Genomic DNA, 24,689 nt, shown 5'->3' on the forward strand with positions numbered 1-24,689 from the left:
TAGCTTTCTACCAAATGCCAAACTTCTATTCAGCGTCGGGAAGGGTTGTCACGGTAACTACTGTTGCCAGCACACACACACACACACACCTTTTCCCAAAGAAGAAGGTTTTGGAGTGCTATAGCGAGAAGAGAAAGCTACAGAAGCAATTCTCCGAACAAAATCACACCTTAAATCTTGGGTTGAGGTTACACACTAGGCATTCTGTTTCAGAAAGCAAAGTGGAGTTGGGTGTAGCTCTGGGACTTCTTTCAGAGCAGTGAAGTATTCGGGTGTTAGAAAAAGTCAGAGAATGAAGAAAACCATCAAGCAGAGGCTAGGGGACTTATTTCATTTTCTTTGGTAGGGTCCCTACCTCACTCTAACAGTTTAAATGGAAACACCTGCCTGCAAGACTAGTTTGCATTTCTAATTAAAACCTAAAGGTTGCATTTCAGCTGGCAGAAGACCTTTGTTAAAACTCAGCGCGTTTTACAAGCAGCCACACCCCCCCAACATGCAGCTTATATCCAGATAACTATGTACATGATTGCAGTCATGTCAAATAGCTGCTCAGGATGTGAACTAACATCTGCACTTTTGGAGTCTCCCTGGGAATGTGGCCATGGAGACTCTTATGATGCAAATTTACCACTGGAAAACTGTTAAGGAGGATGCATGTAGAAGGATAACTACAGCCCCAATACTTATTATTAGGGACGTGGGTGGTGCTGTGGGTTAAACCACAGAGCCTAGGACTTGCCAATCAGAAGGTCAGCGGTTCGAATCCCCACGACGGGGAGAGCTCCTGTTGCTCGGTCCCTGCTCCTGCCAACCTAGCAGTTCGAAAGCACGTCAAAGTGCAAGTAGATAAATAGGTACCACTCTGGCGGGAAGGTAAACAGTGTTTCCGTGCACTGCTCTGGTTCGCCAGAAGCGGCTTAGTCATGCTGGCCACATGACCCGGAAGCTGTACGCCGGCTCCCTCGGCTAGTAAAGCGAGATGAGCGCAGCAACCCCAGAGTCGGTCACGACTGGACCTAATGGTCAGGGGTCCCCTTTACCTTAATACTTATTATTAGGGTATAAAAAAATTTTTTTTTTAAGGCTGGGGATACATGACACCGTCAAGAAAAGAAGTCTTCAGGAATCAGCCTGCAGTACAACTTCATAGGAGATTATTCCACCATGCTAAAAGTTTCTCCGCCTCCTTAGGCTTCTGCTGTTTCCAATCTTGGTCATAAAAGGGGGATGCCATATAGGACTCCTGATTGATTGCTTCTGCAGTAAATCCCGAGACAAGCATATGTTTAGAAATGGGAAAGGAGCCAATGTGGCAGAGGAAAGAAGGTTAAGCAAGAGTCAGAATGCCTTTATAAGTGCAAGGAGTCCTGGCTTTGCAACCCGTTTCCATCCGCTGTGAGAAGATACAGCAAGGCACCCAGCTCCACATTAGCTGTGGCTGTAGAATCAGATAAAGACACACATTGGAGGTGGGGAGGGAGAATAAGGGTTCCGAACATAAAAGAAGAAGAAAGAAACCATCACCTTGTCGCAGTTTTATAACAAAGAAGACAAAAAGGGGTGAGTTCTCACATATGATTTATTAGAGGCCCTTTCATGGAAAAACCTGGCCTTACATAAAAGGAATTACAGCTTCATGCCACTTTTGGAAGTTCAAACCCAGGGTATCAATCTCAAAGTTATCACAACCTGCATTTTTTTTTTTAAAAAAAATTATAATAACTGTATACACATGTTCCATAGAGAAATATGAGGGCACTGAGAGGGGAAGAAAATATTTTTTTAAAGTTCCTGAAAAACTGACTAATGGAGTTGGCACTATTTGGAAAATGGTGTGTCTATGAATCATGAATATGGTCTATGGTTTTTGTTAAATTTGCTTTGAGTTTTTTGGCATGCCCATAGTTCAGACCCTCTTCATATATATAACTGCAGAGATTCCCGAGTAGGGAAATTACAACATTTAGTTTAAAGCTATTTATCTACGCTGTGGAAATCTGGCATGTCTTTGAATAACAGGGTTTTTGTTTTGTTTTTTTAAAGCAGATTTCCTATTTTCTGGCAAAAGCTTTGGGGTGGGGGAGCCTTACCTCCTGGCATCACCAAGCCAACATCTTGCACTGTTAAAACAGAAAGCTTTTCTTCAGAATCCACTCTGATGACTCCATAGGTAAGACCGTGCATGGACAGGACCCCTCTGCCTGGCGGCTGATTGCTATCATCTGTTGGCCTGCAAATATGAAGAAAACGTCAAATAGACAGCAACTCTCAATCTCCAATGTTTTATATATATATCAATACACAGAGGCCACAAGATTATTATTTTTAAAGCTCTTTAAACTGTTCCATTTCTGATCTTTTTGCCTTGACACACAAAACCAGCCGAGCCTATTTTATGTCAACACAAACATACTTCTTTCATAGGACTCTTGAAGGTGAGAAAGTACAAAAGAGGAAATGCGTCAAGGTGTTTGTTTTAGTGACACGGCTCTTTCAACGCAATGCCATTTTTAGTTATGGCAGATGTTTTCACATAGTGCAGGCAGAGCCCAAGACATATTCCAGGTCGAACAGTGAAGTGAGTGTGCCTCTCTGCCTTTTGAAATCCGTACCAAGAAACTGCTGCCTGCAGGGCTTATCTTTAATTACTATGGCGTTCCCCACAATGCATGAAATACTAGATGGGTATTAGCTAACCATGTTCATTAAGAGGGGAGAAAGATGGCTGGTGCCATAAATTTAAATTAAAAGATGCTAAGGGGCTTTTCCCTTCCTCCCAACATGATACCAGCAAAAAAGGACTGAGCACTCCAGTTATGGGAGGGTTTTAATGTGCATTAAGGCATAACAAATGAGAAGCTGGTAAACGGGCAGCCGTGATTAATGTCATATCCATCATTTAGAAGGAAGGCTCAACCACACTATTGATCAACATTATCTCTGAGCCTGTACCCTTCTGCAACTGTCATGCTGAACATAATACCACCTTGTGTATATTTTTAAGGTGAGCTTTGTCCCATCATCACTCAACACGGATACAAATAAGCTGTACAAGTACTGCAAAAAGAAAATAAACTTTATTAGAGAGAGTAAGCTTAGATCCCAATACTCATCTTGCACATAGATACCGTATTTTTTGCTCTATAAGACTCACTTTTTCCCTCCTAAAAAGTAAGGGGAAATGTGTGTGCATCTTATGGAGCGAATGCAGGCTGCGCAGCTATCCCAGAAGCCAGAACAGCAAGAGGGATTGCTGCTTTCACTGCGCAGCGATCCCTCTTGCTGTTCTGGCTTCTGAGATTCAGAATATTTTTTTCTTGTTTTCCTCCTCCAAAAACTAGGTGCGTCTTGTGGTCTGGTGCATCTTATAGAGCGAAAAATACTGTAATTGGTTTATGATTTTTACTGATTTCTATTGCATTTAAGTTTGCATAATGCATGGTTTCTGGAAGCAACTCAAAACTTTTCAAATGGATGAGCAGAGAGCATTATTGCTACGTTTTCAAACTCTTGGTGCTAACTTGCAAAGTCCTTAAAGTCCAGAGGTGTTAGGCATGCATCATGAATAGGGCTTCAAGTTTTGGTTGTGGGATTAAAAAATGCTTTGACTATTTGTAGGTTGCAGCCCATGTTTCTAAAGATACATGCACAAATTTTGTCCTGCCTAAAAAGGAATATCCAGTTGTCAAATAAGAAGAATCAAAACAACATGTTCTGCATGCTACCCATCATCTGGTAGCCTGACAATGATTTGGAATCATTGCTGGTTTGTTACTGAAGAATTCGCCTTGGCACAAATGCCACATGTCAATGAAAGTTAAATCAGAACCATGCAAAGCCTGTCACCACATTTGTAGTCTGCTCTCTGTCTGTGGGACCTTCTCTTTTTGTCAATTTTATGCTGACATTTGTATTGTGAGATAGGCTAAGCCAAAAGATGGTGCCCTGCCCAAGCTTATCCACCAAGTGGTGAATCTGAACCCGGGTCTACCTAGTCCAACAGTGTACTCTATAAGCTATTTGTTCGCCAACAACACTATGTACCTCCTCAGGTAAATAGCTTTCATGTATGTTTTGTGGGTGAAACCATGGACATCAGAATACAAAAACCTTATTGAAACTCTATAAAGTATGTAGTTTTTTTAAAGTTGAGAAAATTAACTTTTGAAAGAAAAGGGGGGGGAATTAGATTACAAAAAGTTTAATATAGCTGTCTGAAATATATAAATGTCTTGTACTTTAATGAGAAACACTTGAACAAGATATCAGAACCTTTTAAATTTATAAACTGATTAATTAAAAAGAAAGAAAATAACAAAGAATTAATAACAACAAAGAGTGACTTAAAGTTTCTGATCCAAAGAGTTCCTAAAGGTCCAGTGACTGATATTTTCCATTTATTCAATTCTGGGACAGCTGTATACATGAAGCTATGTTGCCTTCAGGATCACTCATTTTAAATTTAAATATACAGTACCTTCTAATAGCCACTGTGAGAGCCTCTGGCGAACTAGCACAAGGGCAAATGACTTCTTGTCTGAGGCCTTTGCTTTGGAAGACATTAAGAAATGCATCACAAGAGGAAATAGACCCTGGAGTAAAAAGAAAATCTGACATCAATATAAGGTCTATATGCAATAAGCAATGTTTCCAGGACAAAAATAGAGCAATTATGAACAGAAAGTGGCAAAAGAATCTAACGGATTCCCTCCAAAGAGAAATAAATTTGCTACCAGCCTAGTTAGAATTTTCAAGACATATGAGGTGAGATCTATAGAACTACACAGCTAGGTTCATGAGCCCAGGAAGGCTTCTAACAGAACAATCCACATCATGCAATCTGCTTTTGAAACCAAGGGCTTTCCGAAAGCAGTCGGTACGGGGTTTTGCTCTTCAAAGGGGAAAGGGGACTTAGAATCCCACTGGGGATGTCCTGTACAGAGCTGAAAACAGCTCTTACTATTTAATTACACCTTAATTAAAACAAAAAACAAAAACTCCCACAGCAAGTTATAGGACGTTGGCAACTTAAAAAGAGATTGTTCTCCTTCATGTATGGTTTCAGCAGAGAAACTGTCCCCAACTGCTTTAAATGGCTTAATATCACTTTTATTTTTCGTACTTTGGTATGCACATAAAAGTACAAAATACATGCACGATGTTTCCAAGTTCCAATTAAAGGTGCTAGGTTGTTTTTTTACTTGTATAAATCTAGACAGGTTGAGGGTCTGGGTAATTCAAAGATGACCATCTCCCATACGAATCTGTCTAACCAATTAAGTTATCTATGGAGACTCCTCTGTTGGAGATGTAGAGAGTGGCAACATCTAACAAGGCCTTCTCAGTGGTGGCACTGAGGCTGTGGAACTCGCTTCCTCAAGAGTCTCACCTTACTCCTTATTTATTAGTTTTTAGATACTGTGTGCAAATAGCTTTATTTCCAAGGATATCTCAGATTTAATGACTTTGTGTTTAATTGTGGGTGTTGGCTCTTAGTGATTTCTTTTTGGTATTATTTATGTTCTACTTCTGATTTGTAGACCTGTTTGGGCAAGTATAGAATAAAACAACCGTAATAACTAAAATACAATTAGGTAGATGGAAGTTAAGAGCAGAAAGAGGAATTGGCTACTACTGATAGCACACAGCACACCCTTCATACGTGATAAAAAAAGTTCTATTTATTTTGTACTTTGATCTGTGTGCCCAAGTATGAACATAAAATAATTTCCCCTAAGTTTCAAATGTTTTGTGGAGAAACCTTCTGTTCTTTTGTACTGCTTAAGGATAAATTTGATTCAGCCTTTACATAACAAGTTGTCATGTCACTTATAATTGGATTTGCTTCTATGGAATATCAGGTTTGCTCCAGGATTTGCTAAAGAAAAGAAACCAAAACACAAACCTCACACACACACAATCCAAAGTGAATTAGCTCCTGAAAACACTTTGCGGCAAACCTCAAAATGTTCATTAACCTTTTTTTTTTTTTTTTTTTTGCTATTCATGACAGAAGAAATTATTATTATTACACAAGTAACAAATATCTGAGGAAGCCACCCACCAGTCAAAGTCAGTGGCTTGTACGTCAGAGAACGCCCAGTCATAAACCCTTAACTTTTATATTTATTTCTTATTTTTATGCTGCTCATGCATGCAAAAGAAAACATAGGATGCTTAAAAACAATACAAAATAACATTCAAAAAAAAGGAAGGGGGGAAAATTGCTTTTGTTCCACAGCCATCACTTACATGGATTGGCGCCATCAGCAACTATTAGCATACGGAGGGAGGAGAGGTTGATATCTCGTTGATCTCTATGCGCTACTAATGCCCAGTGCATATCCCTGGATTTCACACAGGCAACTTTCGCTGGGGACCAGGATAGGGGGAGGAGAAACAGAGAGGAAAAGAGGAAAGAAGATTTGGGAATATGAAGTTCAAAACTTGTCCAAGCATAGCAGAAACTGCTTTCGATGAAAACAATGACAAAACAACCAGAAGATACCAAAGATGATGTATTTACTTTGACCTATCACATATACCAGGGATAGGAAACTTCTGAGATCTCAATTTGACCTTCGTATTTTATGGCCCTTCAAGACAAGCCACAAAGGAATTCTGTTACAGGCACAGAAAGGTTGCCGAGTTTCTAGGCTTCACCTGTTACAGAGGTGGCTGAATAAAGCAGGTGGAATCTTGGAAGACGAAGGCTTGGCAAACTTCACTGACTAGCAAACAGGGAAGCCTAGCACAACTGTAGCAGTATAGACTGGGGAGGACCCTGTTTAAGTAGAGCCCTCTGGCAAAGCCATCAGAACATGCAACAACAGGGAAGATCAAGCCAGGCTTCTAACAAAATGAAGCCACTACTGAACAACTGGCTGCTTGTCTTTTTAATACACAAGCTGAAATACACTCCAATGGCTTTCCAGATGCGTCAAGAGGTGTGTGTCCCAAATGACCCCTGCTATTGCACCTACTCACCGATTTAAAGCTATAGAAACAAATTAATTTACAGGTGTGTGCAATTGCTATTCCAACATCACCACCATTTTGTTTTAGACCAGGGATGGGAAAACTGCAGCTCTGCTGATACATCAGCCCTAGTCAGCATAGCCAAGGGTCAGAGATGATGGGAAGGGTCACAGATACTCTATCCGTGTTTTACAACTTTATATGCTGCTTAACTTCCATCCTCTCAAAGCACCTGTGAGTTTGTATGTGAATGGATGTGCGTGCACAGGTACGCAGCCCTTACCTTTGTACTGGCAGACCTTCTGTATCCACGAAAGTGGGTTCACTTTCATTAAGGAATAGGGGATGCTTATGACATGCATCATGTTCATAACACTCTGAAATTAAGTGAAGGGAACACAGGTTTCAGCAGTAATGAAACAAACCACAACTCTTCGTTAAAACAAATCCCAACTCTGTTGTAAGTGCTACATATTTTTGGTTACCTATCAAAAAGGGTTTAAGATTAGGGACTCAGCTAGGTTGGTAAAGAAAAAGCACTTTATATGCGTTGTATATGCAATATAACACTGTGACACCAGATGTGGAGTCCCATTTTTCCCTACTGGATTTCACTGTAAGAGTTTACAACATGTTTAACTGAATTTGACGTGTCTAGCCTTGATCTCAATATATGAACCAAAAAAGACGAATGGCACATTTCTAAAGCAGTTCTTGTTTTCAAACCCTTTTACAGAATTGCGAAGTAAATAAAGTCACTACAGACTAAGGGACTTGTTTGCTCATCGCTTGGCGATTGATTGTAGGTGATAACTTGCAGGGTGAAAGAGCCGTTGTGGAACAGAACATCAGAGACCGAAATTTTCATAGCCTCCAACATCTCCTAAAAACTAAAGGATTCTGAATGGAACCAATTCACACATGCAGGTGCAAGTCAAGTGTTCAGTAGTCAAACAACATACAGGCCTGTGTGGCCCTAAATTAAGTTGTGTTTGTGGCTTTTGAATAGCGATTTAAAGCTTTGGAATGATAAACGGAGTGATGAGGGCAAGATATGCTATTCACATCAAGTAAAATGCAGAGAAACTAGAGAGAAACCTTTATCAGCTAATTGAAGATTGAGTATAAATTTTCCTAGCATCCTGAAGCTGTTGGGAAGAAGGCAGGTATTTTTCAGGAACTGAACAAAACTTTGTGAGGGAAATTTCAGTATACTGTACACAGTCTTGTTTTCTTATCAGTTCTAAGCCAATTTTCTACTTAAAGAATGTAAAATCTATTACACATAACTTCACACAGAATTGGATTTGGAGTTGCGTTTTTCTACAGTGAGATGGGCAGTAATTTCCTAATACTGCAGACTGTCCTACATTGTTATTTGCGAGGACTAAACTTTGACAAAAACAGTTTTTTGAAATCCTGCCTTAAAAGCATTTTTATTATTTCAAAAGAAGAAATAGCTCACAAGAGGGTTTTTTGTTCCTCCCTTTAATTTTCCCTATATGCCAAGTTTAACAACTGCGGAAAAACAACTGATTCCCCACCCCACCCCCAATCTTTCTGGGTTTTCCCCCAGGCTTTGACATCTCTAGGAACTCCAAAAGAGGTAGTTAATCCTTCCTAAAAATAAGTTATACAGTACATTTGCCCCAATAACCTCAAAAGGTCGTCTGAGAGGCTTAAAATAGGAATGCAAAGAAAACGGTTTTAAATAAGCTAACATGTTTCATTGCTTGGGTGGGTGGGGTGGAGAGAGACTGTCCCGCTATATGACTGGGCTGGAAATCAGCCAATATGTATAAAAATAAATGACTCCGTAGAAAATTAAGAATATAGATATCAATAAGAGAAAACTGGCTGGAGAACTGCAACAACGTTAGTCAACTCTTAGCATCACATTTCGGCTATTACAAATGTCTTCAAGAAAATGTGGTACAGATATAGCACAACTTCTGAAACCATTTTTTTAAAAAAAACTTTGCTCACTACTTTGGTTACACAGACTGTCAAGAAATAGAATGGTGTTTCTGAAACGTGGGTGTCTAGCTATTGTTGGACTACAACTCCCATGTTCCTGGTCTGTCTAGGTAAGGATAATGGGAGTTGTAATGCAACAACTGAACACCCAAGTTTGAAAGGCACTGAATTAGAATCGTAATAGTTCAACATTACTATCTGTAAACTATTTAACATTACAGTCATTCCTCCACTTTCTTGATCCTTTCTTTTAATTGAGCAGCAGAGCCAATTATATTACCATTAGCCCAGGCATATTAAATCATTAGGATTTTTCAAACTGAGCAGAAAACCAAAGTCTGCAGGACGTGCAGTTTGTAATCTTGTCTTTTTGGTGTTTTGAAAACCAAAACAAACCAATAAAAAAAATCTCAACTATGTTTAATATTTTATAATATCAACATGATGATGATAATTTTATTAGTTATACCCCGCCCATCTGGTTGAGTTTCCCCAGCCACTCTAAAACATCAAACTTCCTGATACAGGGCTGCCTTCAGGTGTCTTCTAAAAGTCAGATAGTTGTTTATTTCCTTGACATCTGAAGGGAGGGTGTTCCACAGGGAGGGCGCCACTACCAAGAAGGCCCTCTGCCTGGCTCCCTGTAACCTCGCTTCTCGCAGTAAGGGAACCAGCAGAACACCCTCGGAGGAGGACTTCAGTGTCCAGGCTGAACGATGGGGGTGGAGACGCTCTTTCAGGTATACTGGGCTGAGGCCGTTTAGGGCTTTAAAGGTCAGCACCAACACTTTGACTATCAACACTTTAGTTATCAACATTCTGCTCATATGAACATTTTATTTTACAATGAAGTTCTATGATGACCTTGTAGAAAAAGCAAATGTCCTGAATCAAGCCCTTGCTCCTATGATCATACACAAGAAATATGCATTAACTTCAGTGGCTACAAACTATTACACAGGAAGAGCCCTGAAACCTCTAGAGACAAGTGCTCAGAGGACCTGGACAGCAGGTGGCCATCTTTGCCCTATTAGAAAATCCCCTTCTTTGTCATTTCTAATTTTGTTCCCTTCAGAAGAGCCACCAGCTATAATATCATGCATTCTGCCTTTTAATTCCCTGTAGATGTTTGAAAGCAACTCTCATCATGCTTCCAATTATTAGGGGTTCCACATCTAAGGAAGGAATAGTACTCATTCACGCACACCTTCCTCAGCATGGAGCACCCCACAGCTGGAAGTCAACCAAGGGTGGAGCCGGAAATCAAAATATTTGCTGCATTGCACTGAACAGATCTGCCAGAGTTTCTCGCTTTTGATGCTAAGATGAACGTTCACCAGAGCCCAACCCCAAAAATAATACTTATGGAACTGAATTACTGTCTGCTGTTATTACTTCAATCGTTCTTCTGGCCTCTCTCTTGTCTCCTTCTCTTATGAATACAAATATAAAACCTCAAGCTGGCTTTGTAAGTATTCTAGGCTCAAGGGTGAGTCAAAGAAAGTTCTGTTCTTTTTCCTTTTAGAACCTTCACGTTGAGAGGCAGTACATCTTCAAAGACCACATGTGAAGAACAAGAACAGATGGAACTTCCCAGGCTGTCCACCACTGGAGAGAGTTGTGGATTCAGAAGGTCTTTGGTTCACTCCTCTCGCCAACAATGATTTCTGCATCTACCAAGTTTCCTAATGTTTCAAAAATCCATCTAGCATCAGAAGGTAAATATTCAGAGAATGCTCTGACTTCCGATGGAAATGTAAAACACTCCATTCTCATTTTTAAACCATTACTTTAATGAGCAGTTATCTTACCGTAAGAATCCCATGCCATAATCCTACATCTTTCTTGAAATCTAATACGTTCACAATGGTTTCGGCTGCGTGACCAAAACAACAACAACAAAACAAGGTTAGTTACTGAGTGCGTAGCACAGTCTGCAAAAAAACCAAACAAAAAAACAGCCCGCTTTAAGAAATGATTGTAATAAAATGTTGATGCTAAAAAAATGAGCTGCAGAACCATTTGAGATAAATCGTTACTGACTGATTGCTCTTGGCCAGACCATTTCTTCTTTCCCCTCCCACTCATGTTTTCATTTGCATTGCATGTCATAACCAATGGTTCACTTCAAAACAGGCCATATTCTAAAAGGTTGAGGAGTGGGACGATGTTGAAAACAAAGCAGTAAGAACAGCATATTAAAAAATAAAGACAACTGAGATGCCACCAAGACTTTTTGGACCTGGGAAATACAAATTTTAAGAGGCTAGTGATCTCCCCTTAATGTGAGACAAGCACCACAACCCATGGAATTCGTCTCCACCTGGGATTTTAATCTGAAGCAGAAATGGTATCCCCACTCCATCAGTTCTCCCAGCTAGCCAACCCCAAGCGCTCTCTCGCTCTCATCACCTTCCAAAACCCTTTCCCTTCCATCTACTTACCTGGATAGTGTTGCTGTTATAGTGTCTACAAGTGGGAGGAAGCGCTCTTCCCCACCCCCACCTCTAGCCCTATGTAGCCCCTAGGAAATACGGCTTCCTCAAGGGCTACTGCAATGGCGGGAGATCTTGGAACCCAAATCAGATTGATCAAGAAATAGAATGAATTATTTATCCCATGGTTGGTGAGGGACGATGGTTTAGTCTGAGCCAATCCAATCACTGCTAGGGCAGAGGAGAGTGTGGCTTTGTCATTATCATCTTCAAGAACTATTATGCTAGTTGCACAGAACCATGAAAAAAAAGAGTTTCAGGAATTAAGAGACAATGCTGAAATACCTTCTGTGTATCCACATGCCTGTGTAAGAGCTTGGCAATGGGTCAGAAGTGCGATTCTCGTCACAGTAACCCCGAGAACACTTCCATCTTTGCATGTTTTGTACTGCAAGAGAAATTTTTTCTCATCAAGATTCAGGGAACCACAAAAACTCAAGGACCTAAAGGGACGGGCATCTGAAAGCAGCCTGGAGGACGGCTCCATCCAGATTACAAGGCCCAAATCCTAAGGGCCTCCGTGGATTATGTGCGTCTGCCATGTTCATCATGCTAGCAAAGATACGTTGGGGAGGGTAGTGCCTGTGTGATTGAGACAACAAAAAGGGCTCTCCTGTGAACTACAACTGTTTTCTGCTATTTGCCTGGGGGAATGGATGGCTAATGTGTACAATAAAAAGGTGAGGCATTGCCAGAGCCTCTGTTCCCACCCAATTCACTCAATGCAGGAGCAAGTCAGTGGCCCTGCAACACTAACTCAGCAAACAAATGATATGCCCCACCCCGCCCCCAGTTAAAAATGATTAATCAACCAGTATTCAGCCACCAAGATTTCAAACTTCCTCTGCCAGCTACCTGTTTCTTCACTCACATATACTGTAAATTCTCTACAAGTCTCCAGCCCTCCATTATCCCCACTCCCTAAAGAGCCAGACAAAAACCTTCCTCATATCAATACGTTCTCAGGTTTGAACTGGCTATAATGGCAGGAATGAGTCTGAGTGTTTAATTGATCACACCAGATCCCTGGAGCTCTTCAATCTGAAATTCTAGGAATATAAAGGTAAAGGTACCCCTGCCCGTACGGGCCAGTCTTGACAGACTCTAGGGTTGTGCACTCATCTCACTCTAGAGGCCGGGAGCCAGCGCTGTCCGCAGACACTTCCGGGTCACATGGCCAGCGTGACGAAGCTGCTCTGGTGAACAGGCACCAGAGCAGCACACGGAAACGCCGTTTACCTTCCCGCTATAAAGCGGTACCTATTTATCTACTTGCACTTAAGGGTGCTTTCGAACTGCTAGGTGGGCAGGAGCTGGGACCAAACGACGGGAGCTCACCCCGCCGCGGGGATTCGAACCGCTGACCATGCGATCGGCAAATCCTAGGCACTGAGGTTTTACCCACAGCGCCACCCGCGGCCCTGACTCTAGGAATATAGAAAAGCGATTTATAACATGTAGGCCCATCTTGTGTGCACTGACTTTTAGTAGCTCTCCAAAGACCTGGACTCACCTCAATGTAAGCTGTGTCATTGTTTGCATCTTTGATATGTGGGAACCAGTCTCGAGGAGGTTTTGATAGGTGTTTCGATTCTGTGACAAACCATAGCAGCTTTGGCCAGCCTTAGAAGTAAACACAAAGTGTTGCTTTTATTTTATTTTTAAAAGCATTAATTGACCATAATGTTTTTTTTTTAAAAAAAATAATGGTACTTAATATAAATGTTTAAAACGAAGCATCCTTATGCCATATCAAAACATGTGGTATGAAAACTAGCTCATCTAGCACAGGGATGGGGAATCTGTGGCCCCCCCAGATGTTGGACATTCCTGCCCATTAGCCATGCTAGTTGGGGCTGCCGGGAGAAGAAACACCATCTAGGTCTTTTATTCTGTCTGATGCCTGAAAATTAATGCAGCTCTCTACACTTCCTCTTCTTCACTATGCGGTGAACATGCAATCAGGCGTACAGTACTGTGACTTAGCAGTAGCAAGCCTACCTTTAAATTGTGGTATTTCCCCTGTAGGGCTCTTAGGCAGTCCTTTGTGGCATGCATCGCTAGTCAAGGCCACCGTCACACCACAGCTTCCGAGCAAGAAGCCTATCTGCTGGCTTCCTGCGTCCTGGTTGAAGACAAAGCGAGAAAGAAACCACGGAAGTAAATCACTGCAAGAGCAGTAATGGAAAAGGCTGCTTCAGAACACATTTATGCAAAAGGCATTTGCTTTACCTAGCCAACCAAACGCTTTTGAAAAGACATCTACCGCGACAGTCTGAGCAGGCCTCTTTGCGTTCCGCGCATCTGCATTTCTATGACAAGGGCCAAGGATGCCGCATTCCGAGAAATCTCACCTTACTTCAAGAAACAAATCTGGAGGACCACAGCATTTCTAGCACTTGGGGCCAAGGCTTCGGGACAGTTTTTTGTGAACCTTGCAGAAGCTCGTGGCAGGGAAGGGGAAAGGCACAACCGGGTTCAGGCAGCATAATCATGCACAGGTATTATTAGCAAGGTCGCTTTCCTGTCTACTTAGCAGGTAAGGCAGATTTTCCTCCGTCTCCCATATTGTGAGAACTCAGGACCACCCAAATCAAAACTGATCCAGCGGCAAGTTCGAATCAGGCAAGCGAAAGCACAATACATGACATTCGCTGCCGGAGGATGTGGTGATGGCCGCTGGCCTCGACGTCTTTAAAATAAGAGGGGAGGGGTGAGAAAAAATTCATGGTGGAAATGCCTATGAGAGGAGGAGTTTGGATTTGATATCCCGCTTTATCACTACCCTAAGGAGTCTCAAAGCGGCTAACATTCTCCTTTTCCTTACTTCCCCCACAACAAACACTCTGTGAGGTAAGTGGGGCTGAGAGACTTCAAAGAAGTGTGACTGCCCCAAGGTCACCCAGCAGCTGCATGTGGAGGAGCGGAGACTCAAACCCGGTTCCTCAGATTACGAGACTACCGCTCTTAACCACTACACCACACTGGCTTGTGTTCAGAGATTCTGGGGATAAACAATGGTGGAGGGTTGTTGCCTTTGTGCTCTACTTGTGGGTTTTTCAGAGGAACCTGGCTGGTCATTGCTGGAACCAGATGGCTAGAATAGAGGGACCCTTGGCCTTCTTCAGCTTATGTACGTAATTCACACCAGGCACAATTTCCACAATGGATTTTTTTTTTGGGAGTGGGATGGGGGTGGAATTGGAGTTTACATAACCCCAAGTAAAAAATAAACCTAACAGCCACTGCATGCTTCACCTTTTCTCCCCACCTCTTCTGCCTTTGATCATACACCGAATATATCTTGGGGGGAAACTAGTACCAAAGGATAGTTACAATGGTTACAAACTAGTGCTCCCTCAGTTCTATCAAGGCTTCCGTGCTTCAATGCGCGCAGGCAGTCAACATAGTAAAAGCAACCCAAAATGTGCATATGAAGTTCCTGGATATACCCCATGCATCTGTTGAAGTCGTACCAGCCAACAACCAAACACCATATATATAAATATATATATTAAAAAGCAATAGTTCTCTAGGCAGAGAAGGAATTGAAAACAGAATAGAGAATTTTGCAGTGCGAACTAAATATCATGATGTTCTCGAAAACAAAACAAAGAAATTATGCATTGGGGAACTGAAGCAAACAAGACAAAAGGGGAAACTTTGAGGCTATTGAGAAAAGTCGTACATAAAAAGTAAAGCTTTTAGACATAGATCTGTGTTTTCCACAATAGGTCCAATTCAAGTGTCTTTTTGTTTTTTAATGTATCATTACGCCGAATAAAAAAGCAATCAAACCGAGGTAACGACATGCATCACGCCCCAAAGCTTAGCACCAGTATTTTCATACCCAGGTTTGAGAAAATGTTTTGTTACAAAGATGGGTTTGCGTATGCTGATTTTTTGAATGGCATGGTGGATGAGAAACTGGTATATAATAGATTTGTATAACCTTTTCAAAGTTCAGACATCCAACAAGTTGTCAATTTTATTTATTCGCATTTTCTGTTTGTTACAATAATTATTAGAGATTTATTTCCAGCTTGGCAAAGTTAAAGACATACTTTTGCAAGAAAAGTCTTCAGAAATGAGCTCTCATTTGGTTTGGCTTCTATGAAAATCCAGACAGAAGGAGGAGTCCCCTTGTTAAGATAAATAGAAAGAGACAAGAGGATGAAATCATGCCATTTTGGGGAATAACTCTCTGCATACTGCACTATCATTAGCCCGAGGAATATCTGAACTAGCCAGGCCCTGGCAAATTTACAAAAGTTTAAAAGGTGTTAACAAATGCATATATTAATATTAATAATATATCAATACGCTAATGTGTAGCATATATACATATATTAATAAATTATGCAGATATGCTGAAAATGAATCCTGTATTATCCTGTGATCGATGCTTTCAGCCTACCACTAACTTCCCCCCTTTCGTTACTTCCAGAAAATGTAGTTCTTTTCTCCTTCAATGTAATTAAACCTAGTTGCCAGTGTCATCATCTACAAGCCACATCAGTGGTTATTAAGACCCAGATTAGGCACTCAAATTTCGATTAATAATGGTCCAAGACTGACATGTTCTCACAAACCTACTATGATTCGTTTCCTGACTTATTCCAAGGCAAGTTAAAATATATGATTTTAGGTTCATACCAATTGCCCGAAGTCCGTTTCAAAGCAGCGATCTAGCTACTGTTAAACCCAGCTTTAATCACTTGGGCCTTTCGGTCAATCTGCCACTTGGGCCCAAAGCTCAGTGTGGGGCCCAAATGGAATTGTTTCCATTTGCACATGACCCACAATATCCACTTTGGGCAATCTAGCATACACGGGCTCTCAACAGATGCTACAGATACAAATCTCCATTAAGGCTCATTTGGAACAGTAACTACCACCAGAGTTTAATGGTGTTATTTGCGCTGAAGACCTTTCAGTGCAGATATCCACACGCTCTAATAGCCACTCTGTCCATAGCCGGGTTTAACAACCAAAAAGGCAAAGTGACTTTTCCCACAGTCATGTCTTCTCTATCACTTTTGTCAACAGAGCCCATGGAAGCTCATGGAAGGTCCCGGACATACACAGGAGTTTATGCCAACCACTGGCCAACTACACTAGAGTCATTTGTCATTGACTTTCCTGAAAGTCAAGAAATGCTGTGAATTTGCAGTGCCTACCAGACTCAGGGAGGGAGAGAAAACAGAGAAAGAGAAGAAGAGCAACTCTAGCGAATACAAACCAGTAAGAAGATTTGTTGTACCTCATCTTCAGAAGACTTGGGATTACAGATGAAAAATACAGGTTGACACTACACAGACACAAGTATCCCTATATAGAAGGAGAAGATGAAGGAAAAGGAGAGCCCCACATACTATGTAGGTTTATCATCTAAAATATATATATTTGTGTCATGTTCGTGTGACTCGGGTTTTTCATAAATTCTGTTCAGGAGCTCTTGGGGCTTCCTTGGATCCTTTTCCATCAGAAAGTGAGCAACACACTGAAGAAAACCGTAAGATGGCTTGTGTGCCTTTGTGCCAACACACAGAACATACCAGCAAACATACTAATGAATCAGCTGAATTAACAGATTTCAAAGCAACTGAATAGTCTGCTTTAACTCGCTCACATGTAGTGGGGCCTAAGACATTTTCTATTATTCTAAAGTAACTGGGGACGGGACCTGTGGGTCTCCAGATATTGTTGGACTGCAGACTCCTATCATCCCTAACCACTGGGCCTGCTGGCTGGGTCTGATGGGAGTTGGGAGTCTAGCCACATCTCCCTACCCCTCTCCTAAAAGGAACTGGTTTCCTGGCAAAACCAACGAACAAGTAAAATTCATTCATTGTAAAAACACTCTGGACCAGACTCCTACTATGCCAAGAAATTCAAGAGTAAATGGATTAAGGCAAAACGGGTAGCGTAGGAAAGGAGGTAAGGACAAAGCAGAGGCCCAGGGAAAAGAAGGTGATCTTGTAGGGACATCTGGAGAACTATGAGAAGATGAGGAAGCAAGCAGATACAAGGAGGGAAGCAGAAAGCCTAAGTCAAGAGGACTACAGGAGCCAAAGACTAAATTACTGTGTTTCAAGTAGCATTTGCACTTGCCATACACACCAGAAAGAGCACGGGAGTGCCTTCACCTGATTATCTTATTTGTTTCCCTGGATTTTACACCCTCCACCCTACCCTAAGCTCCTGTTCAAGGAAGCTGCCATCTGTGCATACGCTGTTATTTGTTCATGCACAGTGGCAGCTGGAACTGTACTAGCCTCAGCTTAACCACGGCTTGTGTTTTCAAATTAGATGGCAACTGCTTTGAGGGGGGAAACGCATCAAAAACGAACATTTCTCAAGAAATTACAGGGTACATATGGATTGTGGCTAACATCATGTGTACTCAAGATTAAAATACAAGCAGTAGAAACTGGAGCTGGAGTAACTGGCAATGTGTACCCAGCCTGAGATAAAGAAAGATGTGGCAAAGGCATTGGGAAACAGGGAAGAAAAGCTGAAATTGGCTTTTGCCAACCATGTGAGCTACAGCTCATACACTTGGCCACATTCCCCACCTCGGGTTTTTGTGCATAAGGAAGGCATCTCATTAGTATGCAGACACCGCTGTTGGAAGAGGAGTTCCATACAAGTGGCATGAAACCTGTTATGTATGCCAAAGGGACATAGTGCTTGTTGTACCTCTTGAGCTCCTGTAGCATTCTTGCTTTAGTGGCTCATCAGTGCAAGCTATCTAAGACATAGTACGTAGCATTAAAGGAGAGTTGTTTCTTTAAAAGCCTTGCTTCGTTCTTGCCTATTTTCCTGCTACCCAACACAACAAAATCACCACATTGTGCAAACCTTTCCTTCAAGCACAATTAATCCCTAAAGGCACAAGAGAAGAATTACCGTATTTTTCGCTGTAGAAGACGCACCAGACCACAAGACCCACCTAGTTTTTGGAGGAGGAAAACAAGGAAAAAAATATTCTGAATCTTAGAAGCCAGAACAGCAAGAGGGATCGCTGCACAGTGGAAGCAACAATCCCTCTTGCTGTTCTGGCTTCTGTGATAGCTGTGCAGCCTGCATTCGCTCCATAAGACGCACACACATTTCCCCTTACTTTTTAGGAGGGAAAAAGTGAGTCTTATAGAGCAAAAAATACGGTAAACAGAGTTCACATTGGTCAAGCCCACGTGAGATTTTCCACACATTTCACTCACTTCAAGTCATGCTGTCTATCTACCTGCCTACCTAATGCCTTCTGCCACTACACTGTTGCATCAGTCCACCATCCACGCAGAGCCTGCCTGCCATATTTGTTTTATTTGCAACTCTATATTTTATGTGCAACCTCCAAAATGTGCAAGGCTCCATTTGCTGAAGGAATGCTACAGAGAGATCCAATAATTGAAAAGAACAATAGAGTAGCTGAGTCTTTGGGTATGATAAGCCTCCAATCAAAGTCAGAGAGAAATTTGCAATTGACTAAAGACAGGACCTTTTTCCTGGGGTGAAGTGCAATTTTCACCAGCTCCTGCGGTATATAAACAAGTTCAGGCAATAAACAGTCACACAGATTACTACAACTAAAAACTTCAATTCATTGTCAAAACCAGAGTCTAAGGTAGTTGCTTTTGCATTTTCCTATATCAAAATACACAATTACCTCAAGTTCCATTTTTCATTATTTTTTGTGACAGAGCGATATCCGTTTCCAAAGCAGTCTTGGCAAGGTTTAAGCCAACCGTCTAAAGTCTTCCAGTTACATTTTGCAAAATTTCAACAGACCAGGTTAGAATAAGACACAGAATGATTCTGGCACTTTTTTGTTTAGCTGCCTTTTCAGTTTTCCACAAAGGAGAACCCAATGACAATCTTGGGGGGCCAGATCTCAAAACAGAACAGAGGACATGCATATTATATTGGAGGGGGGAGGGGGGAGGAAGAGAAGAAGACGAAAGTCTGGAAAGTGCTGTTTCACCTGTCATTTTGCAGAAGTGCCTAGAGAAACATCCTTGTAGAAATTCTCCTTCTGCGTAATACTCTAAGACCCTGATCCCAAAGCTATGATGAATCTAGCAACCGTAAACATGCATGTGAAAAGACCAGCATGAGTCAGAAGAGTCCATCTGTACCTTAAAATACACCTGAGCCCATTGGAGGACTCTCTTCACCCCAGCAAAAGCAAGTTATTCTGACCCAGTTAAGTTTCATCAACCCCACTCCAACTCTGTACATGTGTTCATGGTAAATTTCCTACAGGGCCACATAATCATCAGGTTGCCTCTCACCCCACACATCAACGCACAGGAAACTAGAACTTCACTCTGAAACACTCATTTTTTTAGCACTGTAGGCCTCACAATTCAGCATTAGTCAGTATAAATTGCAACATAAGAAAAGCAAGGAAAGAACCTGGTTATTAAAATAGTGCTGATATAATGCAATATGAATCAATGGATGTGTTCACACATTAAGATTAAGCCCAAAATCCTGGCCTAGCACAGTTAACAAGGAACTAGGAAAGTGCTGGTGCACATTGTCCCATCATTCGTGCTTTGATTCTCCCTTGGTGTAAGCAGGATTAACAAAACAGGGAGCAATGGCTTCCTGGTATGCCTGAATCCAGGATCATTTCTTGTTGCTCCTTAAAAATTTGCAATTTGTAAGCCAAAAATGAACCATGGCTTAGGGCTGGCTGATAAGTGCAGCTTATTAGAGAGCAACAGACCATAGGTTTGGAAGTAATGGGAAATTAAGGCTTCCGGGTTTGTTTATCCTGCTTATGTCAGGAGTGAAGTGGGAACAGTTGGACAGCATGCTCCATTTGCTATGTGACGGTCCTTCAAATTTCTGAATGGGGCTTTCATTCTTAGCAGTCAGTCTCTTCTCCAGGCTGAACATACCCAACTCCATTAACCTTTCCTCATAGGACTTGGTCTCCAGAACCCTTGCCATTGGGACACCTTTTATTTTTTCAATAACTTCTGCCAAGAACGGGGTCAGTTCTCTAGGTAAAGTCTGACCAAAGCAGAATACAATAAGACCAATGGTTCTTGCCATCGGGATGCTATATTTATGTGGAAGCAACCTAGAGAATTACATTAGCCTTCTTAGCCTCTGTATCACACTCCTGACTCATGTTTAGCTCAAAGTCAACTAAACTGCCTTGATCTCTCTTTTTTTGGCACATACTGCTGTCAAGCCGTGCATCACACATCTTGCATTTGTGCATCTGATTCTCCCTACCTAAGTTATTCAACTCATTTGGTTATTTTTGATCCAGTTCTCCATCCTGTCAACATCATCTTGGATACTGGCTCTGTCTTCTAATGTATTAGCTACACCACCCAGTTCGGTGCCCCTTGTAAATTTGATGAGCATCCCCTCCACTCCTTCATCCAAGTTATTCATTAAAAAATACATATTAAGTAAGACCAGGCTCACGAGAGAACAATGCACTTTTCCGTTTTCCACTTCTCTGAAGTGTGACAAAAAGCCACTGATGAGCACTCTTCTGGAATGGTCCATCAACCAATTACAAATCCACCTATCAGTAGCATCAGCCAGTAGACATTTTTACCAGCCTGCCAACAATAATATTGTGGGGGACCCTTGTTGAACATTTTACTGAAATGCTACACCCACAGCATATCTCTACCAGGCTAGTAACTAGAGATAAGGTTAGTCTGGCAAGCTTTGTTCTTAAGAGACCCAGGCGGGCTCTCTGTAATTAGATGGGTTTTTTTTCTAAATTTATTTAGACTGGCTGCTTTTTGATTTGTCACCAAATCTTTTTGAGCATTGGCCTCAACAGTCAGCAGCTGCCTGGCCCCCGCTGTTTCAGATGGGGACAACATTTAGCCATGTCTAGTCTTGCAGCAATTAACCTGTTCTCCAAGAAGTATCAAAAACTAATATGGACAGTAGTTTGGTGAACACATCCACAAGTTTCTTCAGTATTCATGAATATAATTCTCCCAGCCCTGAAGACTTGAATTTATTTAGAACAGCTAGGTGCTCATTCGACCTCTTTACCTATCTTGGGCTGTAATGCCTTCTCCTGCTCTGCCATGTTGAGCACAGTTTCCATTGTAAGAGGAGACTGAGGCAAAGAAAGAGTTAAGCAGTTTTCTCCACCACCTAAGAGTTTTGATGTTATGCTCTATAGCCACAGATGCCTAATCCAATACCTTCTAAGAATGAATACACTGGAAAATGTTTTTTGCCCAAAAGCATCATTTGCACCACTTGCTCAAAGCCAATCATGAGATCTGAGTCCATCAACCTACAACCATGAAAGACTGAACAAACACTTAGACCTGTCAGCACTATTTTAATGCCATTTGAGTTAACTCTGTCAAGTCCCCAGTCCTATGAAGTGCCACTAGCAGGATTCCAATGATTGCTTGAGCGCTGTCCAAGACCCCAACAATCTTAATTTTTCATATGAAACCCAAGTGGAGCTTGTAACTATTGCTTAGACATCTCTGGATTTACAATAAAAATAATCAGGCTTTTGGATTCTTAGCTCTATAGTATGAGCAGAGGCTGAAAGCTTCTCAGCCCAAGTGTAAACTTAGCTCCATTTGGATTAGTATAGAACTTTGCAGCCATTAGTTTAAGATCATCCATCTCCAACAGGATTTCAACTAATTTAGCTTTCGTGCAGAGGATTCTTAGCCTGTTTTCATGATTCTATGTGCAACTGGAGCCTTTATTTCTGTGCATAGAAACCACCTTATTATTTTGGAAATTCAGTCCTGGTGTGGAATGCTGGGCACTGCGAAAGTGAAAGAAGACTCTCTGCAGTTGAAATCCCCAAAACCGACAGTAAGGAAATACTTTAATTTGCCAAACAGCAGGTCAAAAAATAGTGAGCAAGCTGCAAAGCTCTCTAGAACTCTCTAGCAGCCTGACTTTTAAGCAAAATTGGGGGTTTGGTATAGGAAATCTAGCAAATTCCTAGTTATGATGGATTTTGTATTTTCAAAAATGGGGCAACCAGTCATTGTAGATTTCTTCATCCCTAGAATACCCTAATCTAGTAAGTCTGCTTCATCTTCCTAAAAGGCATCTTGTCACAGCAGATTTTATGGCTTTAACACCAACCTAGTTCCTGCTGCTCCCTGTCCACACATAACAGCCAGCCTGATGAAGTGTACTGGACAACCTGAAAGCTTGCTTGTTATATGGACATTTTGGTATCATAAGCCTATGGCTCTACTATAGACTTTTTCTTTTGGGTCAACACGGCTGCCTTTCCTATCTGTGTGTCTCCAATGAAGTCTTCAATGCTCACTTTACTCTTGTTATCTGTTGCACACAACAGCCTGCAGCCACTTCCAACCCAAAATCAAAATGTAAAATCTAGAAGACACCCAGCAGAGCTAAGAAAGAATAACTGGAGCATGTTTAGGAGGGTGACCTTTCATAAAAAAATAAGTTACATAAGGATTCCATTTTATCCCAAAACGCATGACCTACTCAGATGGGCATGTCATTTGGCAATTTGTTCTGACAGCAATTGTAACAAAGACAACAAGAAACCGTTTCTCTTACCTTTCTGGTAAGTGGCACTTCAATAGGTACAGGGACAACTTCTGCAAGCAGGCAGCCATAAAATGCTACCATAAAAGCAGCAGGGTCATTATTGGGAAATACTAGTGCTACCTGCAAAAGAGGAGGGAAGGGAATTAAAGAGAGACTCCCAACACATTTTTCAACCTTTAGATAATGCACAAGAAACATTTCATGTGTATGACACACAACTTCACTTTGGTGTTTTAGTTTTTGAGAGGAAGCCTCTCTAGAGTGATCGATATCAAAAACACAAAGAGAGAAGGGTAGAGGAGATGGGATTTCATAAAGTCAAACCAATTCTTCTAACAAGAACATTTCTTTGATATCTTTGGCTTAGGTGCATAAGCCATACTTTAAAGGTGTAAACTGCTCTGATGGTACGCTTCCAAACAGTTTCATTCAAGGTCAATAATATAACTCGAGACAGAAGATACACACCAACCCTCATTTCAACAGACCCTCTTCCAAAAACAATGAAAGGGGGAAAGCATCTACTTTTAAACCCAGCATGGTTTCAACTAATACCTGCATTATGCTTTCATTTTGATCATTTGCCAAAGGTCAAATCGATAAACTCTCTGCCTGCCTACAATGACTCGTAGAGGATGCTATTTCTTTGTTGAAAATCACATTTCTAATCAAGCTCATGCAAAAGGAACGCACCCCCCACCCCCACCCCAGCATTTTCCCAATTACAATTTACATTCACAATTTTGCCCTCTCTCCTTTCTGGATGTCTCCATTGGGGACCAGGGATAGTGAAGAGATGCTCTCAAAATGGTAGCATGGTATTTAAGGCATTGACTTCAGACAGAGCCTTGACAAGAGATCATGCAAGAGATTGCAAGAGATCATTGCAAGAGATCATGCAAACTGGGCGATGGTGCCTATGCGTGGGAAATTTAGTTTTGGAAATTCCGTAAAATAAAAGCAAGATTTATATCACTAGGGGAACTTTGGATACCTTTTAAAGTTTTGGTATATGTATGTTATATCCTGCCCTTAGTCCCCAGGATATAATGAAGTAAAAAAATAAATAATAAAAATCCAGTTTCACTGTAACACCCGGTAATCCTCATCAAAGGAAATGCACAGAGCGGGGGGAAACCTGTGCTGTCATCCTCATGGCTTCCCTTGTCTTACTCTCTCTGGGAGCTGCTTCAGCCCACTACTGCTATGGCTTAGAGACTTAAACACTGTCATAAATCAAGACGAAAGATTCCGTAGACCCGTCTTGGCTAAATGCCAAAGCAGAGAGTGATTTAAATTCAACATCTGCCCACAGTTCTCTTTAGTTTAATTCTTTATGATTACTTATGAACACAAAAATGAGGAAATAATTTATTTTCTGTAGGGCTCGAACCAGCTTCCTCAGCCCCCCACCAGCCCACTTGTCAAGTACAAGGGCAGCATTCTGAAGTTAAGTAGCTTAAAGGGTAGTAGAAGAAGAGGAAGAAAAATCCCCCTACCTATGCCATAACTGGGGATAAAGTTGCAAGAGACTACAGGGGGAAGGGCAAAACCAATGGGATTAAGGAGACTCCTCAGAGCTTAAAACTCTTCCTTTCACTATTTTGGGAGGGCTCTCTTTGCACAATGCCAGTCACTTGCCCAACTTCCATCAACGAAAGCTTAGCAGTACCACCA

At 41.4% G+C, this 24,689-nt stretch overlaps 1 protein-coding gene across 6 annotated transcripts in view; it reads right to left on the minus strand.

The window, feature by feature from the left end:
• Positions 1-24,689, minus strand: part of DIP2C (disco interacting protein 2 homolog C) — a 293,125-nt gene that overhangs the window by 54,339 nt on the left and 214,097 nt on the right. For 3 of the 6 annotated variants that reach the window (XM_080973978.1, XM_080973975.1, XM_080973974.1), the window contains 10 exons: positions 23,022-23,132; positions 15,518-15,595; positions 13,455-13,578; positions 12,967-13,076; positions 11,739-11,841; positions 10,770-10,834; positions 7,265-7,358; positions 6,256-6,375; positions 4,481-4,595; positions 2,094-2,233 (listed from right to left, as the gene is read on the minus strand). In XM_080973978.1, the coding sequence (XP_080830104.1) occupies positions 2,094-2,233; positions 4,481-4,595; positions 6,256-6,375; positions 7,265-7,358; positions 10,770-10,834; positions 11,739-11,841; positions 12,967-13,076; positions 13,455-13,578; positions 15,518-15,595; positions 23,022-23,132 (1,060 nt within the window). The remainder of the gene's footprint in view (positions 1-2,093; positions 2,234-4,480; positions 4,596-6,255; positions 6,376-7,264; positions 7,359-10,769; positions 10,835-11,738; positions 11,842-12,966; positions 13,077-13,454; positions 13,579-15,517; positions 15,596-23,021; positions 23,133-24,689) is intronic. The other 3 variants (XM_080973976.1, XM_080973979.1, XM_080973977.1) reach the window with 1 other exon arrangement.

This window comes from Podarcis pityusensis, assembly GCF_964106645.2.
Source record: "Podarcis pityusensis genome assembly, chromosome: 12".
NCBI classification, from domain to species: Eukaryota; Metazoa; Chordata; class Lepidosauria; order Squamata; family Lacertidae; genus Podarcis; species Podarcis pityusensis.